General features: G+C 48.1%; 1 protein-coding gene and 1 long non-coding RNA gene across 4 annotated transcripts in view; one reads left to right on the forward strand and one right to left on the reverse strand.

Annotated features, from left to right (window-relative positions):
• The window catches only part of LOC148029441 (uncharacterized), a 176,440-nt gene that overhangs the window by 134,329 nt on the left and 23,469 nt on the right, over positions 1-18,642 (forward strand). The gene's annotated exons all lie outside the window — the stretch shown is intronic.
• LOC148029442 (uncharacterized) overlaps positions 1-18,642 on the reverse strand; it is a 155,496-nt gene that overhangs the window by 113,152 nt on the left and 23,702 nt on the right. For all 3 annotated transcript variants that reach the window (XM_087688257.1, XM_087688256.1, XM_087688258.1), the window contains exons 4-5: positions 5,431-5,700; positions 5,299-5,357 (exon numbers count right to left, since the gene is read on the reverse strand). In XM_087688257.1, coding sequence (XP_087544383.1) covers positions 5,299-5,357; positions 5,431-5,700 — 329 coding nt within the window. The remainder of the gene's footprint in view (positions 1-5,298; positions 5,358-5,430; positions 5,701-18,642) is intronic.

Here is an 18,642-nt window from a genome sequence, read left to right on the forward strand (position 1 = left end):
TGATGAGGCTTGTCCTTTTGCTCTTAAGTGTCTTTTTCTTTTTCACGGTTTTCTTCTTCTTTGACACCCCCTCCATGTTGAAATTCTACAAAATCTTGGATACATACTCCTATTGGATAGATAAAGAAGACTAAGTATACCCATGTTGCAAGGTTGGCAGAGGTTATTGGGACTTATGTACAGGTGATGAGGCTGAACCTGAAATGCATGAAAGGAATCCAACAAATGATCAAAAAATGGCTTATAAGCTATGAACTGAGAGAGCATGCAAGATATTACATTGGTTTTCCTTATATATATCACATGCTATTGTTATACAGATTACTGGATGTAGTTCTCCAAAGGATGCATGGGATATACTCATGAAGAATTATGGAAATGTAGCACATGCAAGAAAGATTCAGCTAAAGCAACAGTTCAATAACATATCTAGGAATGGCACAAGCATTCAGGCCTACACTACAGAGATCAAGAACATAGTGGATCAGCTTGCCACCATTGGATCTTCAGTGTCTAAGGATGATATGACTGCAGTAACATTGAATAGACTTGGCAAAGAGTATAAAGCATTTGATACGTCTATTTCTGTGAGAGTTGAATCCCCTGATTGGGATGAGTTGATTGCTTTTCTGCTGCATGAGGAAGTTAAGCTTGGGCTGAATACAGATTCTAGTACGTCTCAAAGAAAAGACACAGTTCTTTACTCTAGCCAGCGTGGTAGAGGTAGCAGAGGCCATGGCTCTTTTCGAGGTCGATGAGACACTCGAAATGCTTATGGACAGCATCAGCATAATGCCTGGCATGGCACAAATACACAGGGCCAGCGTGGATCTGGCAGCTTTAGAGGTAGGGGGAGATCACCCCATGGTAGAGGTGGTGGATCTGGTTCATGGCAGTCAAATGATCATTCCAACATGGACAAGGACTGTCATTATTGCGGTAGATATGGGCATATAGCCAAAGATTGTCATAAGAAGCAGGCTGGCATGAAAGCCAAGGGTAGACAGCATGGAAATTACGCTTCATCTAGCAGAGTTCTTGATGATCAAGGTGACAGGTTGTTTTTCATGTAGCATGTGTCTAAGAATGCATCTAGACAAAACAGAGATGAGAGATGGTACATTGATTCAAGGGCTTCGAATCATATGACACCCCCTGGAGAATGGTTTGATGAGATGGTTGTAGGTTCACATGGACATGTTTGTACTGGGGATGATACCCAGCATACTATTCAGCATAAAGAATTTGTACCTTTTTTTATGCCTGATGTCAAGAAAAAGAGCCTGTATGATGTACTACATGTACCTACAATAAGCAAGAATCTTTTGTCAGTTGGACAGATGGCAGAGTAGAATCTACAGATGAGATTTAATAGAGATGGATGCTTTGTTGAAGAATATGATAATGGCGGCAAATTGATTGCTAGAGATCAAAGAGATGGCAAAATGTTTACTCTTGATGCGTCAATTCCAGAATTGAAAGCAGCCATGTTTGCACATAATGATGATGCTAAACGGGATGTTGAGATATGGCATAAGCGAATTGGCCATGTGAATGTACAAAAGCTGAAATCTATGCAGCAGAAGGAGGTTGTACTTGGACTGCCTAAGTTCAAGTATCATGACTTTGGACATATATGTGATGCATGTCAGTTTGAAAAGCAAGCACGGTTTCCATTTATGAGACATGTACGGAATAGCTCACGACCCTTACAGCTGGTACATTCAGATGTATGGAGTCCGTCTCATAATGCTTCGTTTGGTGGTGCTCATTACTATGTATCCTTCATTGATGGTTTCAGAAGGTATACTTGGCTTTACATACTGAAACATAAAAATGATGTGTTTGATGCATTCAAGGACTTCAAGAAGCATGCTGAAAATGAGTTGAGCTATAAAGTTTCATGTCTTAGATCAGATGGAGGTGGAGAATATGTCTCTAATTACTTTGACAGGTACCTTGCTAAACATGGGATCAGAAGACAGTTAACTTGCAGCTATACACCACAGCAAAATGGTGTAGCAGAAAGGAAAAATAGGGTACTGTTAGAATCAGCAAGAGCTATGCTGAATGAGAAGAGTTTGCCAAATGGTTATTGGGCTGAAGCAATAGTGATTGCTATCTATGTGCTGAATAGAACCCCTACAACAGGGATTCATGATGTAACTCCATATGAGAGGTTGTATGGTCATAAACCTGACATTTCACACTTAAAGGTATTTGGCAGCATTGCATATGTGCATGAACCTGATGAAAAGAGGAAGAAATTGGATCCTAAAGCTATCAAGAGCGTGTTCCTTGGTTATGCACAAGACCGGAAATCTTACAAGTGTTTTGTACCGTCTACACATGAGACATTGATTAGCAGAGATGTTGTTTTTGATGAGCTGGCATCGTGGTATGCTAATCCTGTTGCGGTGGCTACTAATGGATCAGCCAGCACTAGTAATGCTGAAAATACACCTACATCGTGGTAATGCTGAAAGTCCTTGGTCAGGACGCTTGCGGAGTCGTACTTCTACGTCCACTAATACGGATATGTCAGCGAGGGGGAGATTGGATAAGGGAAAAGAAAAGATGCTTGAGGATGTGACGGGTCCACTTACAGCAGGTTATGAGTCATCTAATAGCGACAGTTTGGATAGTGGGTTAGGCATTCCGTCTATTATGACGCCTAGAGCAAGGCAGAGTCGTTATGTTCTGCCTCATGAGAGGAAAGCTCAGAGTGAGTCACAGTTACGAAGATTTGAGAGAGTCAGAAACCAGTTGATAGGTTTATATATACTGGTTATTTAGCCCGCCATTATACATATATGGCTAGTGTGACAGGTTACAAAGAACCTACAAAGTTTGATAATGCAATTACAGATGATAACTGGTGTGCTGCCATCGATGAGGAGTATGCAGCCCTGGCTGAAAATGAGACATGGGAATTGGTTGAGTTGCCCGAAGGCAAAGTCCCCATTGGCTGCAAATGGGTGTATAAGGTTAAGTGCAAGTTAGATGGTTCATTAGAACGCTATAAGGCCAGGCTGGTTGCAAAAGGGTATGCACAACAATATGGCCTTAACTATGAGGAGACTTTCAGTCCGGTGGCTAAAATGGCAACAGTCAGAACTGTCATTGCTTTGGCAGCATGCAAAGGCTGGAAATTATGATAAATGGACGTCAAGAATGCCTTCTTGAACGGTGATTTGGTTGAGGAAGTATATATGGAGCAGCCTGAAGGCTATGTTCACCCGGACTTTCCTACACATGTATGTAAGTTGAAAAAGACTTTATATGGACTGAAACATGCACCTAGAGCATGGAATGCTTGGATCAGTAGTTATTTACAGTAACATGGATTTAGATTCGGTGATGCAAATCACAGTCCGTTCACGAACAAGACAGATCATGGATATGTGTTTCTAATGGTTTATGTGGATGATCTTATCATCACTGGAGATGATGAAGAGGGCATTGCTGAAATTAAATCATGTTTACACGCTGAATTCAGAGTCAAAGACCTTGGTGAACTAAAGTATTTTCTTGGGATTGAGGTAGTCTCTACACCTCAAGGTATATGGCTGCTACAGAAGCAATATGCTCATGATATGTTACAAAAGTATGGTATCGCTGAATGCAAGCCTATGGAGACACCTCTTGATCAGAATGTCAAGCTACAGATTCATGTTGGGAATGACATAGAGAATGTGACTATGTATCGACAAATGGTGGGTAGCTTGATATACTTGACTATTACCCGTCCTGGCTAATATTATGTTGTGGGGATGATTAGTCAGTTCATGCAGAAGCCTCGCAAACCACATTTAGATGCAATCAGGAGAATCATGAGATATGTAAAGGGTACTACAGATTATGGGTTGTTTTATGCTGATTAGGCTGGTTGTGCCTATGACAGGAGGTCAACCAATGGTTACGCATTTGGATTGGGCAGCAGTATGATCAATTTGGCAGAGTTAGAAACAGCCTACTGTTGCATTGTCTAGTATAGAAGCTGAGTAGTACATAGGAGCTACCTTAGCGGCTTACGAAGCAATTTGGTTGATGAAACTGCTGAAAGACTTGGGAATACAGCTGGAAAGCAGAGTGAGATTGCATTGTGATAACCTCAGTAGTGTTATATTGGCTAGCAATCCTGAAAGACTTGGGAATACAGCTGGAAAGTAGAGTGAGATTGCATTGTGATAACCTCAGCAGTGTTATGTTGGCTAGCAATCCTGTCTACCATGCTAGGTCCAAACATATTGAGGTTCACTACCATTTCATCAGAGAAATGGTTCTTACAGGACAGATTGACTTGATTCATGTGAAGACTGACGACCAGGTAGCATATATACTTACCAAGTCTCTTGTTAAAGAAAAGTTCATATATTTCAGACAGCTACTTGGAGTTTATCAGATGGTTTGAGCTTGAGGGGGAGTGTTAGAATATCAAGCTCCCATTACTCTTCAATCCATCTATCTTTATGTGTGTGACCGACATTAGCTGGATACAGTTGTACACGTGTGTGACATTCAATAAGTCAGTGTAGTCAGTGACTTAACCACAGTTAGTCTTGGTTAGTCATACCTATGTGTGTAAGTCTCTTTCAGTTAGTATGATGGAAGAATAATTGAAGAAGAACAACAATGAGCTCAGGTTCATCTTCCGCCTGTCTCTCTCCCTCTCTTCCAACACTCCATCCATTTGCAATTAAAGATAAAGAGACTACGAGGGGCACCAGTTTTTGGGCCAACAAGTTGCCCACTCTCTGAGAAAAAAGGCTAGTTTCATTGGAGTCCCAAGGGGGGGCCTATAGGATGAGGGAAGGCGAGGTGCAGCAGTTATGAGGGGGGAGAGGAAGTAAGCGCAGGATCACAAACTGCATGTGTGGTCTAAGAGCTGATGCTCAAAGAGCTCATTAAACTGCTCAGGATTTGAAGAGGTGCCGATTTGTTTTTCACATTGGGATTCCAAAGTGCCACCACAATGGCTCCACCAAATCGCACAGCTTGAGGCTTTTCTATGCCTTGTACATTGGAGTATCTTTGTAAAATGTGTAGTTCACAGTAACATAATCAGACATTACTAAATTGCAAAATGATGGATGCTATATCTCTATATTCGTTTAGCAACTTGGTGGTTTTAAATAATAGAAATCTGTGAGACTTATTCCATTCTAGGACCAGATTAATCTTAAGATAGGTCATGTTACTGTCTAGAAATTAAAATTTCTTAAATGTGTCTATATTAGGTCTCTGTAGACAACTTATACGGAGTTGGCCATTTGTGATCAGGTTGATATTGTTCACCTAGTCCAATCAAGACTACAGCTATGATCATAGTGGCAGCAACTGTCAATAGTAGTTTCCTGCACAGGAGTAACTACTCAGTCTTTCTCAAATTTCTAAAACAAATGGGAAACAAAATAGTATCTTACTTACAGTTCGTTGAAAATTTTGTAGAACTTAGATTTTTCCCTTTGAAAATTTAACTGCAAAGCTGCTGCTGTGCTGTTTAGCTTGTTGCATGCATCTTGAACAGTATCAGAAAGGCTTTCACTCATCAATGGAGAAGTGGCATCTTCAATTATGCTGATGGCATTGTCAACTTGAGTTACAACCTGGTCCACATGTGACACAATGACATTGGCTGACGCTTTCAGTTCTTTTCCAGTTTGATAGTTACCCCATAGTACTACTCCTGCACTCATACTGCAAGGACCAAAATTTATCATTTTCATTTTTGGAATATGCAAATAATGATAAAGCATTTCTGACAAGGCATTTATGAACTTCTACTGAGTCATAAGAATATTATGGTGTGACTGGTGCAGATTGTGATTGTATTTCATCTTCATCCAGTGGATAAAGCTTGGCATACATCCAATAAAGGATACCTAATTCGATTGGCCACTTATCCCTTTAAAAGATGCCTAAATACAATCTTGATACTTAACCAAAATATTGAGCCAGATCGTTGACTTGAAGGAAAATAGCAAGAGGCTTTATAAGATTTCATGTCAGGTGGGAGTTGATGTTGGGGTTGAGGGCCACGCACAATACCTGAGTATATCTCCAGAGGACACCATTTTCCCCCATACAAAGGACAAGGATATCAATGATACAACATCTTGGTCCTCCTAAGGTATGTCTTTCTCACATTTCATTTAGTTGTCATCATGTTGAACAGTTTTCTGATCCAAACTAAGTCAGACCCTACAGTGCGCTGGGAGGCAATCTGACAGTGTTGGATTGCCATCAAATGCAGCATAGGGTCTGGCCTCCAAAATGCCTCCTTTGGTGTATATCTTCATAAAACCTATTTAGTAGCAACCCGTCCATTATGTCCCCTCCTTACAAACCAATCCAATGAGTCCCTGCATGCTGGCATGCATTCATCAAATTTTTTCTCAATGCGAATGACTCTAGATACCTACTCACTTTATTCCTAAACAAACATTTACTTGCTGAAACCTTTGACATTCCATGAGACTAATCATATACTGCTCAATCACTCAGACCCTCGCAAAGAAGCCGCAGCACTAATGGTGTAAATCAAACGAGACATCCGAGCACCAAAGCCCATAGTAGACATAAGTTCTGCAATGAGAGCCCAATCCAGATAATCAAAAGCCTTTTCCAGGTCCAATTGAATCAGTACAACCTCCTGGTTAGAATGCCTTGCATAATCAATCACCAGTTGCGCATTTAATACATTGTGCAGAATGTTTCGGCCCTTAATGAAACCATATTGGAGAGGATGCGCAATGGCAGGAAGATGCTTATGGAGCCGATTCGCCATTAGTTTGAAAAAGATTTTGTACATAGAACCCATCAAAGAAATTGGGCGCCACTAATTCAACATAGACGGCGAAGGAACTTTTGGAAGCAGTTTAATAAGTCCTCCTTTCCATGAGGAAGGTATGAGGCCCGTTTCCCACACCTGCTGAAACAAAGCCGTCAATGGTTTCACCAGTTGGGTCGCAAAAACCTCAAAGAACTCATTGGTGAGACCATCCCAGCCAGGACTTTTATCCTTGGGCAAGTGTAACAAAACATCCATAACCTCCGCCTCACAAATATCTATCTCCAAAGTAGCTTGCATATCCTGCGGAACCTGATTGCGAACCAGATCATAGAAAACTGAATGGGCATGAGTAATTTGGACTGAAGGTGGAGACGTGGAACCAAGAAGGTCGAGAAAATCATTCCTACACATATTCACAATAGTCTGCGGATCAATGACCATTTGACCTTCTGCATCCTGGAGTCTAGTCATATTCTCTCGAGCAGGAGAGGCATGGAGAGGACGAAAGAACTTATGAGTCTGACAAGCACTATCGTGCAAATTCTCCGTCAGATGTTGCAATTTGGCCTACTGATAAGATTTCAATTGAAACTCTTTAATAAGATCAGCCAAGTGCATTGCCAGTGACATCAGAAATACATCATCTAGAGTGTCAAGGTTTTTAATTGCAGGTATTGAAGACTCCAATGAAAGTACAATCAGCTCTTCATCAACACTCAACTTTGAACTCTTGTCCTTTATCATCATGCAAGCCCACCAAAGAATCGTCACGAACACCAATACATGTGCCAGCCATGAGTGCAACTCCAAAGCCTATTATCAACTACAACCGCCCTATTACCAACCAATTAGGCCAACAACGTGCCTCCAACGACCTTCATCTACACCACCACCAAAACTCCTCCAAGGCAAACCACAACAATCCCTTCCATCCACGTCTTCGGTGCATGCCAAAGCCTACTACCTATGATGGAGAGTGCCATGGGATTGGCACTCGTCTAGGAGGGGGGTAATGTTAACCCTCAAACGAACAAGGTGGTAAATCCGAAAAATCTAAATCAGAAGACAAGGCCAAGGCAAAAGTGAAATGGAAGACGAAGGCGCGCCAAGAAAAATCTGAAAATAGAAGAAGTGCAAAAAAGTCCTAAATCAAGGAGAGAGACGCACAAGAAAAAGCACAAGTCAATACTTTTGTAAAAGAGCGCAAGGCACACCATGATTTATTTTGTAAAAGAGCGCTCTCACCCATGCAAATTGTAAATGGTTGATACGGGTTGAGACCATGCCAATAAGGAAGAGGAGAAGGGTTGGAGGAATGGGCCACAAGCCCGCACCAAAAAGGGAATGACCGCCCAAAGGGAATTAGGATTAGGGTTTTGTATAAAAAAAAAAGCAAAAAGTGAATGAAAAAGCTCATTCTTGTGTGTGGCCAAAAGTAGCTTTCCTCTTCTTCTTCTTCTTCTTGTTGCTTGCTTGAGCTTGTGCTTGAGACAGGGAGTGTGAGAGTGCGAGGGAGTGAGTGTATGAGGATGAGGGACCCTGGCGGAGAAGCTCTCCATCTTCTCCTCTCTTCTTCATTTCTCTTCTCTTCTCTTCTCTTGCTCGCGGCAATGGAGCTTGGAGCGTGGAGCTTGAGGATCAAGCTCACTTGAAACTTGCACTTGGATCGTGGAGCTACCGAAGTGCTTGGGAGAGAAGGCAACTCGATCGGACATGGAGGTAAGCTTTTTTTTTTGCAAATAAGATATGGCTGATTATATTACTCAAAGAAACTGATTATAACGGAGTGCTCGTGCTTGACAGACGCTGGAGCTGAAACACAAATACATCATGATTACAAGCCTCTCAGGGCGGTCTGGGGGGAATGGGGGCAAGAAGCCATGGAGGGGGGTATATCGCCATCTGGAGTTGCCTGCTTGCATCATAAAAAACAGGTCTTGGCCGCCCCAGGTATGCATAAAGTGGCCACGGAGCTCCTAACGAGTCCTGGACTCACCCTGCACCTGATCCCAACGGACGCGGAGGGAGTGGATGATGGAGGTCCATAGCTCAGCTAGGGTCACCTGTGCTGAAAGTCTCTCTCCGCCGAAAGTCTCCTGACACCGCGCCTTCCAGATATGCCATCCAGTAAGACTCCCTATGATCTCCCATACCTCAGAGCAGTTTGCTGTGGGCTCCAGTACCTAGCGGATGGGTAGAGCCTCCAACCCGACCACTATGCACGATCCTACCTCAATGATGAATATCGTGTCCTGCATCCCAACCTCATACAGAAGGTGACGGCCCTGGTTGACTGCCTACCAACAGAAGGCTCCCCATGAGATATATCCAAGGCTGGGTGCTGTACGGCGGAGGATGCGGCATGCTCCTCTCCACACGAGTTGCGCCTCCTCACATGACCAAAGGCAGTGCTTTGGAGTTTCCAAAGGATGCTGTGCATAATGCTTACAACCTCCCTCCTTTTGCATTTGGGCAAGCCAGCTTCCCACCGCCAAGCCTCCATGTACCACCAGCCATAAGAAGTACGATACCATCCTTGGCCTCCAGCTATCCCATAGGTGGCCCCAGAAGGTCCATCGGAATGGCTCCGTGATGCTATGCTCCGCCCAGTGCCTGCTACGTGACGGCGTCCAATCCATATCCTCCTACATCAATACATGTCTGCCAATCCTGGCAGTGTACTCTAGGAACCTGGGTGGCTTCATGGCGGCTGTAGTGGTCGCCCATAGTCACTCTCCTAGATTCCACTCCAGCTCATCAAGTGGTGTGTCCTCCCAGATCCAAAGGTGCCACTCCCTGAGCTCCTTCCAGAAAACATAGGGGTCCAATCGCCATGTCTTTCCGTGAAGGCCCACCACCCGAATCCTCCTCCATGAAAGGGCAGCTATCCCCTCATCCTACTGCCCTCTGTCAAGGGCCAGACGCCCCCCCTCCTGAACGGTGAAGAAAGTCCCTTGCAAGGCGCCTCCCACTCTACCTGCTACGTGTAGGGCGATGCATGCTGGTGAAAACCTGGCAGCCCATACCTCCCCAGGCTCTATCGGCACTCGTATCGGGGGAGCAAGCCACTCCGGAGATATTGCTGTGTCTATCTCCCTTCGCTTCAACTCCACTCCTCTCTAGTAGCTTGAAACTCGCTGCAATGCCTCCTTGTCCGCCATCCTGTACACCTCCCGCCATGTCCTGATGTTACGAGCCGGGCCGGCCTCCCAACCAACCCACTCGATGTGGCGGCGCTCGCCAATATGTGCCCCTTCTTCTCGATCTTTGACTTGGGGGTTCCATATCACCGGTTGACCGTCTATCTCCTCCTGGCAACCTGGGGGGCTCTCGATTAGGGCCTTGCAGAGGCCCTACCACACGCGGAGTAAGCTGCGTAGGAAAGGTGATCTGGGGCGGGTGATTTGGGCTAAAGTGAAGATCCATCTCAGGGACGGCCTCCACTCACCGCCAAGCCTCGATCTACAATCCTGAAGACCCTCCTGCAAAAGGACCTTCCAAGTTTGCCCTCCCGGTGTGAGGCCGCGGACAACTAGCTTGCCTAAGAGGGCCTTGCTCTGAAACTCTAAGTCTATGATCCCAAGCCCTCCCTCTGACCAATGCCGTATGATGGTCACCCACGCCACCTTGGCCCGCGAATCCCTGGAGCCATCTGACCCGGACCAAAGGAAGTTCCGCACTAAGCGGCAAAGCTGCACTATGAAGGATGAGGAAAAGTACCAACACGAGGCGATGTACCAGGCCATCACTAGGAGGACCTGGTTAACCACCAGGGCTCGGCCGGCTAGTGAGAGGCGAGCCATGCTCCAATAAGTCAACTTCCTCCGAATAGAATCGAGGACTCGAAGAAACTGCTGGGTGGGAGTAATGTTGAGTCCCACCTGGAGCCCTAGGTACCGAACGGTCTACCCTTTGCTCACCCATCTAAATCCTAGGTGGACGCCCCACTCCGTGCTAGAGTCTGGGTCTATGAGGAAACCAACCGACTTTCGCCAATTGATTTTCGCTCCCGTTGCGGAACAGAACACCTCAAGAGCCAGCCTCACTCTCTCCAACATTAACTCATCGTCCTCTATGTAGAGTGTTGTATCATCTGCATACTCTGAGTCTAGCAACTCAGTCTTCTCTCTCACGGGAAGTCGGAGGCCACGTAATCCGCTCACACAGGACCTGAGGAAGTAAGACATCGCCTCTACAAAGAGTAGGAACAGGTATGGGGCCAAGGGGCAGCCTTGTCGGACCGATCTCTCCAGCCGAAACTCCTCCCCTCGCCTACCACCTATGAAAATCCTGCTGGTGGCCAATCTGTAAAGTGCGGCGACCCCGCCAATCCAAGCCTAGGGGAAACCCAACCTTACCATTCTGCCCTGTAGGAAATCCTAGTCCACCTTATCATAAGCTTTCTCGAAATCCAAGAGTAGTACGGCCAGTCTCTGCCCACTGTGCTGAGCCCACTCTGTCGCCTCAAAGAAGGTGAGTACATTATCTAGGATACTCCTATCCTAGACAAAGCCTGTCTGTGTATCATGGATGATGTTTGGCAGCACGGGGCGTAGTCACCTACCAATCATCTTTGCAGTGCCTTATAGGCCACTGACAAGAAGGTGATCGGTCTCCACTGGGAAAGCCCCAATCGGTCTCTCCCTTTTGGGAGAAGACTGATGAGGCCTGCCGAAAGGCTCTCTGGCATCTGTCCTGAAGTGAAGATCTCTTGGAAGGCCATCAGTAGGGGGTCCTTCACCACCTCCCAGTAGGTAGTAAAGAAGGCCTTAGAGAGGCCATCCTCTCCTGGGCATTTCTACCTGTCCTGTGTATGGAAAGCCTCCTCTAGTTCCTTCTCTGTGAAGGGGGCTAGGAGGGGGCGTCCCATCTCCTCTGTGACAAGGGACAGGATGTGATCCCAGACTTGTTCCCTACATTACTGTCCTCTAGAGCTGAGGCTGTCTTCTGCTGGAAAAGGCGCCTGTAGTAATCAGTGGCAATCTCCATTACCTCGTCTGGGCTTGAACGAGTCCTCCCATACTGATCTCGAAGGCTGCGTATCTACACTCCTGAGGTGCAAGGATGGTGCACTTGGAAAAACTCCCTGCACATCATGTCCCCCTTCCGTGCCCAAAAAGCTGCTGAGGTGCAGAAAGAGAACTCAGAGCGCTTGTCCTCTAGGCCAGCAATGGCTGCTCGTGCTCTCACCTCCTGTGCGTGGAGGGTGGGGTCCCTTGGTGCCTCTTGTAGTAATCTCTGTGTGGCTGCAAGGTCCCGTCGGAGCGCTCTCTCCTCCTCCCCGCTCTACTTCCTGGCTTGTATGGCTGCCTCTTGGCGGATTATGCTCGACTCGGCTAGGACCTCTGCAACCTCCTGTGTGATCCGGTCCCTCCTGCCCCACTCCCTAGTCCAGAGCTGCTCTATCTATCTCGTCACCTCCTCCCTCCTATAGATCGAGTCAGGGATCTGACGGGATCGAGTGTCTAGGGCAGATGCTGGGGGATCTAGTGTCAGGAGAACCGGGCAGTGATCAGACAACGTGGTGCCCTCAAACTGCCCAATTTGGCCCCCACGAGAGCCTCCCCACTCTCCCACATAAAACCTGTCCAACCGCTCCAGCAGGACTCCACCTAGCCTCTTGTATCCCCAAGAGAAGTCCAACAACCTCTCCCTCCTATGGAAGGCAGGGTCTCTCTAGGCGTCATGTGCACCTACTGCCAATAGAAATACCTCCCATGCCTCCTGCTCCTCCCCGGTCATGCCCTAATAGTTTCTGCCTCTCCTTGCTAGTCCTCCAAAGCCTCCAGGTTGTTGAAGTCTCCTCCAATGATCCAGGAGTCCACCTCTGGGAGTCCATCCGCAATCTCCACCCGAAACCTGATGCATGCCCTAACCTCCGTAGGCGCATAGACGTTGAGGATTCCCAGGCACGAGTCCCCAATATCGAGTCTGATCCATAGAACCCTCCCTAAAACCATTGTCCCATGGTCTCGTACGCAGGCGGTGAGACTCGGGCCAATAGAGGTGCATACGCCTCCACTCCTGCCGTGGGCGCCTATGGCGTGCTCCCAGTAAGTGTGCGAGCTGCCCGGGAGTACCTTCCCTACCCACTGGGCTTGGGAGGGGGCGAGCTTGTGCTCCTGTAAAAGTAAAATGTCGATCCGTCCGGCAAGGGCAGGCTATAGCTTCTACCGATCAATCAACTTCCTGGATCCATGTGCCCCACTGTAGTGGAGGCTATTCACATTCCAGGATGCAAGGTGTAAGCTCATGGGGAAACCTACGACTAACCGAACAAACATTTGTTCGGTGTGGAAGCTGCTGATGAGGATGAGAAACTATGGGGCATGCAGGTACGCTTTGCCGCAGGTCTGCACAGCGAACTCCAGTCCCCTATGGTGGCCCTCGACCGGACCATAGGTGTGATGGATGCTCCAGGTGGTACAATCAGTGCATCTATCAGCCACGCTGAGAGTCGTGACTCCGTACACTGGTAGAAACGGGCCGCCTGTGCCAGGGGCCACTCGATCACATCCCTCAGAGCCCTCCACTGTGGAGGGGCTCGAAAGATAATGCTCAAGTGTGGGACCTCGGCACCAGCCCACTAGTTAATGTCCATCATGCTACCAGGCCATTGCTGTGCAAAAAGTGCTTCTCCTTCTTCCCCCATCCACTGGGAGATGTGGTCGACCACCTGACTCTTCGACTCCTCTATCTGTGTCATCGTCCACTCATGAGTGAGAGGACTGAAAAAAGAAAGAGTAGTTTGGTCCATCCGGTGGTGCTAGTAGATGGACCTTTCCCCTCCTTGACTTGCGAACCATGAAGATCCCCAACTCTAGAGGTAGTGGGAACACTCCGCGCTCCGCAATCCACGCTCCGCAACTCTCAAGTAGGACTACGGGCCACTGTGGAAAAACTCCTGTGGCAACAGCTGTGCCTGTCTTGGGAAGGTGTGACAGGCGACAAGGGCAGATGAGCTAGTGGCTGTGTGGGAGGGGGAAGACTGCTGGTGCGAGGAGGATGTAGGCGTGTGTGGCTCATCCCCTCCTGTGGGATGAGTGGGCGTGGGTCTGGAGGGGATCACCTGCAACACGTGCGGATTAGGAGGGGTGCTCGACAGGGGAGATGGTGGGAAGGAAGAGGGCCAAGGGATGGTGGGATGGTCAGAAGTATGTGGCAAGTGTGGGGGGGGGCTGGTGGTCCTGGAAGGGGGGGGCTGTGGGCCAAGGTCAGTGGGGGGAGCCTGGGAAGTAGTGGAGGGTGAGTGTGGGGGCTGTGGGATCTCAGGTGGGGTCGTCTGTGGCGCGAGTGGTGGCTGTGGGGGATTGCGATCCTGCCGAGTGGGACGGGCAAGGGGGGGTTGTGGAGTGCTCTGCTGAGGGGGCGTCGCTCGCCCTCTTGTGCCCTGCTATCGAGGCTGCGACTGAGGCGTTGGCTGCGGCCCCCCTGCTGTCTCCCTCTCTGTCGTCTCTGGACCCATGTGAAGCCGTCGGCGTCCACCTGTGGGCCCATCGTAGGAGCTGCCTTGGCCCCAAAACGCGTACAGTCTGCTGCGTGATGTCCAAAGTCATGGCAGCGTAGGCACTGCCCTGGTTGCCCAGTCACAATGACCTGCTGCCTAAAGAAGTGACCTCCAGCCTCGATTTCCAGGAACTTTGGTATACTTTTTGTGTCTTTCACGGCCACTCGTACCTTTGGGACTCTTGCAGCTGTCACTGCATCCGCGAAGGAAGCAGGGAGAATTGTGCCAAAAAGCCGTCCAAAGTCCTCCACTAACTGGCGGTATTCTACCGCCAGTCTACGAAACAGTAGGGTGATTGGATGTCTGAGAAAACTCTTGTGGAGCGCAAATGACTCCACTGTGAAGCTGCTATACCAAGGAACCATGTAGATGACCCACTTCGTGGAGGCATAGGGCGAGCTCTCCACCAACTCACGGGCTGCGTCCGTAGAGGTGAGTCGAACCATAAAGATCCCTCGGCCCATTAGCACTACCTCCAAGGTTTGCTCTGTGCCAATGCACAGCATGGAGTGGAGTCAGTCCCGCAGCTGGGCTCTCGATAGGGAGTGTCCAACGACTTGACCAAAGACCACTGTCTCTTTCAGCTCCAACTCTGTGGCCCGGACGGCCAAGAGCTGTTCCTCAGAGAGAGGATGATGCGCAAGGTGTTTGACTGGGGGGCACTCGTAGAATGCATCGGCGTCTGACCAGAGGTTTCCATTGCGCGTCCCAACTGAGGACCTACCACTTACACTGCTGTGCTGTTGGAGAAGGGGGGGATATGTTGCTATAGAGGAAGGGAGCAACTTGAGTGGAGGCGAAACGATGGCAAGGAGAGGGGGAGAAGCTTGTTTACACGATGGGGGAAGTGTTGGACCCTGCTGTAATCGAGCTCGTATCGAGGCCTTGGGGGGGTGGGTGGGCGGAGGGGCGGTGAAATAGATCCCCAGGCGGAAGGGCCGAACAGGGCAGTAAGGCGAGGGAGGTGGAGGCAGTGTGGGGGGGGCAGTTATAGGCATGGGGCAGTGTAGGGGTTTCCTAGTGGCCACCAGGGCGGGGGAAGCAGGGCGGGGGGGAGCATAAGGAGAAGGAGCTGACGGGAAGGGGGGGCACAGCGCGTCAGGAGGGTGAGGGAGAGCTGCACGAGAGGAGAGAGGAGGGAAGGCGTGATGGCGGGCAAGAGGGAGGAGGGAGGCGCGATGGTGGACAGGAGGGGGGGAAGGCATGATGGTGCGACAAGAGGGAGGAGGGAGGCACGATGGTGGGCAGCAACGCAACGGCAGGGCATGGAGGTAAGCTAACTACACTTGTAGAGAGAGATAGCGCGTCGGCTATGTGAGAGATAGCCATTAGTGCTCGGCTTGAAACGCTTGAAAGAATAAACAGTCCGTGGGTCTTGGCGATTGAGCTTGAGCTCGCCTCTACAAGGAGTATCGTACCGAGGCCCAGGGTCTTCATCAAGAAGAACTCAACAAACTGCTGCAACTACCTCTACTTCAGGTGGCCAGTCCACTGGGGCTAGGCCTCTTGCTACTACCCAATATGCTCTTTCCACCCCTCCCAGCAAATGCTAGACATGTGGCACACAAATATCCTCAGTAGCCATCCTTCTCCACTCCTAAGAGTTTGCCTGATTGATTTGTGAGTTCCAATCCCATTGCACTTTACGCATCCACTTCTATCTAGGACTATCTCACCACCTCATCAAGCATTTCATTGGTATAGCCTTGCTGTGGACGTCGTACATAATGGTAGCCACATTTTTGGGGTTAAAGGCACCTATGCCTTGCCGCCCAGGTATTACTACACTGACAATACCTGCACCTACACACTATAGGTAGCGACCGCCCATCATTGTCACTTCATCCTTTATTCTTTCAATGGCATCTGAATAAAGGAAAGTTCGCTCACACATTGTGACTGTTGAAGTTTCCACATCTTGACTCTCACTCTCTCTCTCTTACTCTCTTGCTCCATCTGCCATAGCTCACATCTCTCTTGCTTCCGCTTGCTCATGCTTCCACTTGGGCTTCTTCCTTCAACTGGTATCAGAGCCTTCTTCTCCCTGAGCACAACCTCAATCTGGCATTGCTTCAGCTCAAGTAGCTCTATGTTAGGATCTACATCCTTGGATTTATCCTTTACAACCCCTTTTAGTTGTGGAATCTTTGTCCCAAACCTTGCTCTTTTTGTTGTTGCTTTTATGCTCTAGTAGCAACACCAATCATGGGGTCGGGATTGGGGCTATCTTAGGGCATTCTCGAGCCTACATTGAGCTTATTTCGTGGAGTATTCAGCTCATTATTCCAGGCTGGAAATACAAATACGTTTTTTCAATTGTGGCCATTTTTCAAGCACAAGTGCTTGCTCCGACATTGGACAAAGACTTTGGCATTGTTTACCACTCCTCCCAGGATTGACCATTAACATTGAGCACTGGTTTTGAGTCACTGTCAGTAGCTTCAACTATTAACTGTGCAAACAGGGCAGCATGCTGTCATAAAACAGGGACAGCCATATCTTCAATGTTTGGAGCTCATATATGCTTCCCGGGATGCTCGTATACCTATGTTTTGTTGCCGGATACTTGCGGAATCATATATCCTTGGTTTGAGATACTATTTGAGTGATTTGAGCACTCTTTTAGCTCAGTTTTCTCATAAATATCACTGCTGTCATAACAGGGCTGAATGCTATTTGTTTGGGAAATGTCATGCTCTTGGATTATGTAATGCTCCCAGGATGCTCATTTGATGCTAGACACTTGGGGAATGTTTGGCCAACGTGTTGGAATGCTTTTGGACTGATTGAACCCATTTTTTTCTCAATTTTACTATCATTTTTACTGCTGTAATAAGCAGGGCTGAAGGTTATTTTATCAGTGAAAGCATGTGCTTCTTGCTTGTTGATGCTTCTTGGCTACTTGGGATGATACATTGATGTCTATGCTTGATGCCACATGCTTGGTCATGCTCCCAAAATGCTTTTGGGCTTCGATTGAGCTCACTTTTGCTCAGTCTTGACTATCATTTTGCTGCTGTACATACAGTGGACAGCAAACTTTTAGCAGGGATATTCTATACCTAATGCTCTTTCATGCTATTCGACCATTCTATCAGATGTATTGATGCATGACATTGAAGCTCTCTGCTTGGTTAAGCTATTCAATGAATTTGAGGTTTTTTTTTTTCCCAAATAAAATGTGACTGATTATATTACTCAAAAAAACTTATTACAACGGAGTGCTCATGCTCAACAAACTAGCTGGAGCTGATGCAAAGTTATAAATGCATCATGAATACAAGCCTCTCAAGGCGGTCTAGGGGCGATGGGGGCAAGAAGCCATGTAGGGGGGGTGCATCGCCATCTAGGGCTACCTGTTTGCATCACAAAGAAAAGGTCCCAGCCACCCCAAGTATGCATGAAATGACTACGGAGTTCTTGACAAGCCCTGGACTTGCCCTGCACCTGATCCCAACGGCCAGGGAGGGAGTGGATGATGGAGATCCAAAGCTCTACTAAGGTCGCCTGTGTTGAAAGTCTCTTTCCACCAAAAGTCTCTTGACACCGCGCCTTCTAGATATGCCATCCAGTAAGACTCGCTATAATCTCCCATACCTCGGAGCGGTCTGCTGTGGGCTGGATACCTGACGGATGGGTAGCGCCTCCAAGCCGACCACTGCGCATGACCCTGCCTCAATGAAGAATATCATGTCCTACATCCCAGCCTCGTACAAAAGGTGCCAGCCCTGGCTAACTACCTACCAACAGCAAGCTTCCCAAGAGATATATCCAAGGCTGGTATATGGCGAAGGATGCGGCATGCTCCTCTCCACACGAGCATGACCAAAGGCAGTGCTTGGGGGGTTCCAAAGGCTGCTCTGTGCAACGCTTACAGCCTCCCTCCTTCTGCATCTGGGCAAGCCAACTTCCCACTACCAAGCCTCCATGTGCCACCAACCATAAGAAGTATGATACCCTCCTCGGCCTCCAGCTATCCCATAGGCCGTGCCAAAAGGTCCGTCGGAATGGCTCCGTGATACTGTGCTCCACCCAATGTCTGCTACATGACGGCGTCCAATCCATGTCCTCTCGCATCAGTATGCGTCTGCCAATCTTGGCAATGTATTTCAAGAACCTCAGTGGCTTCTTGGCGACTACCATGGCCGGCCAATCCTCCTCCACAAAAGGGCAACTAATTCCTCATCTTGCTGCCCTCTGTCAAGGGCCAAACGCCCCCCCTCAAGGCCTTGCCACACGCAGAGTAAGCTACGTAGGAAAGGTGATCTCAGGGGGGTGATCTGGGCTGACGTGAAGATCCATCTCAGGGATGGCCTCCACTCACTGCCAAGCCTCAGTC

Source organism: Lygodium microphyllum, chromosome 11 (assembly GCF_053477565.2).
Source record: "Lygodium microphyllum isolate KBCC chromosome 11, Lygodium_microphyllum_v1.1.10, whole genome shotgun sequence".
NCBI classification, from domain to species: domain Eukaryota; kingdom Viridiplantae; phylum Streptophyta; class Polypodiopsida; order Schizaeales; family Lygodiaceae; genus Lygodium; species Lygodium microphyllum.